Source organism: Nicotiana tomentosiformis, chromosome 1 (assembly GCF_000390325.3).
Source record: "Nicotiana tomentosiformis chromosome 1, ASM39032v3, whole genome shotgun sequence".
Taxonomy (NCBI): Eukaryota; Viridiplantae; Streptophyta; class Magnoliopsida; order Solanales; family Solanaceae; genus Nicotiana; species Nicotiana tomentosiformis.
Genome location: NC_090812.1, coordinates 93078731 through 93082569, shown reverse-complemented (window position 1 = coordinate 93082569; position 3839 = coordinate 93078731). Strand labels below are relative to the sequence as shown.

Genomic DNA, 3839 nt, shown 5'->3' with positions numbered 1-3839 from the left:
TGAGAAGGTGTCTGTATAGTCTATTCCAGCTTGCTGAGTGTACCCTTTGACAACGAACCTGGCTTTGAATCTCTCAATGCTCCCATCTGCCTTATGCTTGATCTTATACACCTACTTGCATCCTATAGCTTTCTTTCCATCTGGGAGAGGCACCAAATTCCATGTATGATTTGCGTATAATGCTTGGAATTCTTGGGTCATTGTTGCTTGCCAGGCAGGATTAATGTCTGCCTCTTCATATGAACAAGGTTCATACTCATGTGAAATGTTTCTTACCATCTGCTGACTTTCAGGAACCAATGCATTAAAAGAGAAATATTATTTGTTTGGTACAAAGGCACTGAAAGATGTAGACTGTGTTTCTTGACTTTGGCTAGAAGAACATGGTTGGAGATTTGGGATTGAATATACATAGTCCTTTAAGTAAGCAGGGGTCTTGTGTGTTCTAGCAGGTTTGCACTGATTATGACTCAAGTATTCTTGTGATTGACTTGATACAAAAGAGTTATTGAGATCAGGAACATGTAATTGGTCCTGACTTTGTGGAGGTGAATCAATTGTCAGACTATTATTTTTATGTATGGCTATTGGTGATTGGTCATGGTTATTTGAATGACCATGTGACATTGCACTAGAGTGGTATGAAGGCTCATGAGGCATATCAGGTTCAGATGGAAAAACTGATATATTAGGGTGCATATGTTATGCAGAGGAAAACTGGCGAGGACATGACACATTGTTTAAATTGAAAGACAAGCAGAAGGGAAACACATTTTCATGAAAAACTACATCTCTTGACACATGTATCTTCCTTGTGACCGAACTTAAGACTTTGTAACCCTTTGAACCGGATGGATAGCCTACAAAAACATGAGGAGTGGCTCTTGGCTCAAACTTATCTTTATGGTTTTTCAGTGTAGTAGTGAAACATAAACAGCCAAAACTTCTAAGATGAGAATAGTTAGGCTTTTACTTATAGAGCAATTCATAGGGGCATTTATTATTTAAGGAGGATGGAGGTAATCTATTTATCAGGTATGTAGAGGTAAGTATACACTCTCCCCAGTACTTTGGGGGTAACTTGGATTGGAAAAGCAATGCTCTAGCTGTTTCAAGGAGGTATTTATATTTTCTCTCTACCACTCCATTTTGTTGGGGTGTGTAGGGGCAGGTATTTTGGTGGACAATTTCTTTAGACTAGAAAAATAAAACGGCCTCAGAACTGGTGAACTCTAGTCTATTATCAGTCCTTATGGACTTGATTGAAGTCCCAAACTGATTTTCTACCATGGTGAAAAATGCTTTAATCACATATAAAGCATTACTCCTGCTGCCCAAAAGATGTGTCCAGGTGGACCTACTATAATCATCCACAAGGGTTATAAAGTATCTGTGTTCATCATGAGTATTTACATGGTAAGGTCCCTAGTTCAAAATTTTTGGTTGAGGATGAACTTTTCAATGGAAAGGACAATCTTGTTTGTCTGGACATAGGGCATATAAGGCAAATGAATGGTTGTTTTGAGGCAAATTTAACTGGTATGGTTGAGATACCTCTTATCTTTACAAAGGGTACATGTCCTAATCGATTGTGCCATAAGGAATCAACAGTATCAACACCATTAACAAAGACATTAAGCACAGAATGGCCACTTCCTTTATTCAAATTTGAACTATGTACACAAATCTATGAATCAGAAAGTGCTTTATTTACATGTGTGTGATGTGAAGTGGAAGGGCAAGACACAAAATCAGAAACAGTGCTAGAAGTAAACTTTGAGAACTGAAAGTACAAACCATCTATTGCTTTACCAATCTCCAGATGCCTCTTCACATAAGGGGCCTGCAGAATGAAGCAAGCAAATTCGGTAAATGCAACTATGCAATCAAGATGGACTGTCAAAGAATGAACAGAAATCAGATTATACTTGAAACTAGGCACAAAAAGAACTTTTCTTAGGGTGAATTTTGAGCTAAGGACTGCATCTCCAATGAGTGTCACCTTCACCTTATATCCATTTGGCAATGACACCAAGGAAGGGTAAACTAGGGTTTTAGTGTTGGTTAACCAAGATTTCTAAAAGGTCATATGGTTTGTGGCACCGGAGTCTAGGATCCATGAGTCAGCATTTGTCTTAAAACAATCATATGAGTGATTACTATGCTCAACAGAATTACAGCAAGTCACAGTACACAAAATTGACAGCACCACCAGCCACGTTAGTGTTTCCGAAATTTCCCCCTGCATTTCCTGATTGGATGTTCTCGAGGAGGCTCAGCAACTGTCCATACTGTTCCTTGGTTAGATTGTGCAAATTCCGTCCCTGATCTTGCAAAATTCCATCCTTTTCTCCAGCATTCATTCCATCACCTGGTCCTCTAAACATATTTGCAACATTCACTTTCCCTTTGTTGAACTTGTTGAAGGTTTGTGAGTTGTTGTTGAACCTATTCATGCCCTGTGGATACCCATGAAGCTTGTAACATTTGTCTTTGGTGTGCCCTGGTCTTTTTCAATGCTCACAAAAAAGCCTAGGTCTGTTAGGATTATAATTTCCTCTGAAACCACTAGTTCTAACAAAATTGTCCTAAAGTTGATGCCTCCTGAAGTATTAGCATTTAGAGCAGCAAAGTCGATCATGACTTGAATCTCGGACTTGACTTCCCTCTGCTTCTCCTCCTGAATAAGAATAGAGAAAGCATACGCTATGCTAGGTAAAGGGATTCATCATCAATATAGTTCCCCTCACTACTGTATATACTTCGTTTAGTCCCATGAGAAACTGAATTAGCCTCCTATCTTGTTCAGCCTTTTGCATATTAGCTTTGGCTCGACAAACACACTAACAGCTGCACTGAGTATGTATGTTCAAGGTGTTTAGCTCTTCCTATAACGTTTTCATTTTAGTATAATATCCAGTGATATCGAGGGTCCCTTGGCTTAGGTCGCTGATCTCCTTTTGTAATTGATATAGTTTTGCTCCATTCGTCTGATCGTACCTATCTTCTAGCTCTTGCCAGATCTCCTTTGCATCGTTGACATACTGTAGGCTATCTGCTAGATCCTTAGAAAGTGAATTCAGTATCCACGAGGTCACCATATCATCACACTGCTCCCACTGATCGAAGAGAGCATCGTTTGCATCCGGCTTCTTACATTTTCCATTAATGAATCCTACCTTATTTTTCACAAACAAAGCTCTTAGTACACCTCTTCTCCGCGATCTGTACACAGATCCATCAAAAGGGACCGACACTAGAGTAGTTCCTGCGTTCTCCGATGGATGCATGTAGAGAGGACTAGTCGAGTTTAGTGAGGTATTAGTTTATTTCGCCACTTCTTCTTCTCTGGCCATGATTCAAGTAGTTGAGGATACTGAAATGCAAGTTCCAGTTGAAAATTCAGCAGTCAAAAACTCAATTTCAGAAAAATTCTCAACAAAAAAAAAACGCGATCTGAGAACCCTAAATCGAGCACACAAAAAAATGCGATCTTGTAAACGATATGTCCAAATGCTATGGAAAATGCTGAACCCATCATATGATATTTTTGGAGATTGTTGAATCATTTCTCAGTGGTATTAGAATGCTTTCATGCTCAATCTGAGGATGGTTTAGCAATATTTAGAATGATGTCTACATTAAAGGTTCTAGTATGGAAGGATCTAAGCTTACAAGATCACAAAAGGGCACAATTTCAAAGCCTGGCCTTTGCCTTGCAAAGCCTGCTTAAAGCTAGCTCATTCCTGGCTTTTGCCTTGCAAAGCCAGCCTAAAGCCAGCTCATGCCTGGCTTTTGCCTTGCAAAGCCTGCCTAAAGCCAGCTCAAGCCTGGCTTTT

The 3839-nt window shown here is 39.5% G+C and overlaps 1 protein-coding gene across 1 annotated transcript; it reads right to left on the bottom strand.

The window, feature by feature from the left end:
- Window positions 1-2888: 2888 nt before the first annotated feature.
- On the bottom strand, window positions 2889-3290 carry LOC138907214 (uncharacterized). The gene has a single exon (XM_070197600.1). It carries the CDS (start codon window positions 3288-3290, stop codon window positions 2889-2891), a length of 402 nt encoding a protein of 133 aa, XP_070053701.1.
- Between the last annotated feature and the right edge of the window lie 549 nt (window positions 3291-3839).

Bases quoted from the DNA above. Each gene is read 5' to 3' on its own strand.
- LOC138907214 (XM_070197600.1), bottom strand. From the start codon at position 3,290: ATGCATCCATCGGAGAACGCAGGAACTACTCTAGTGTCGGTCCCTTTT.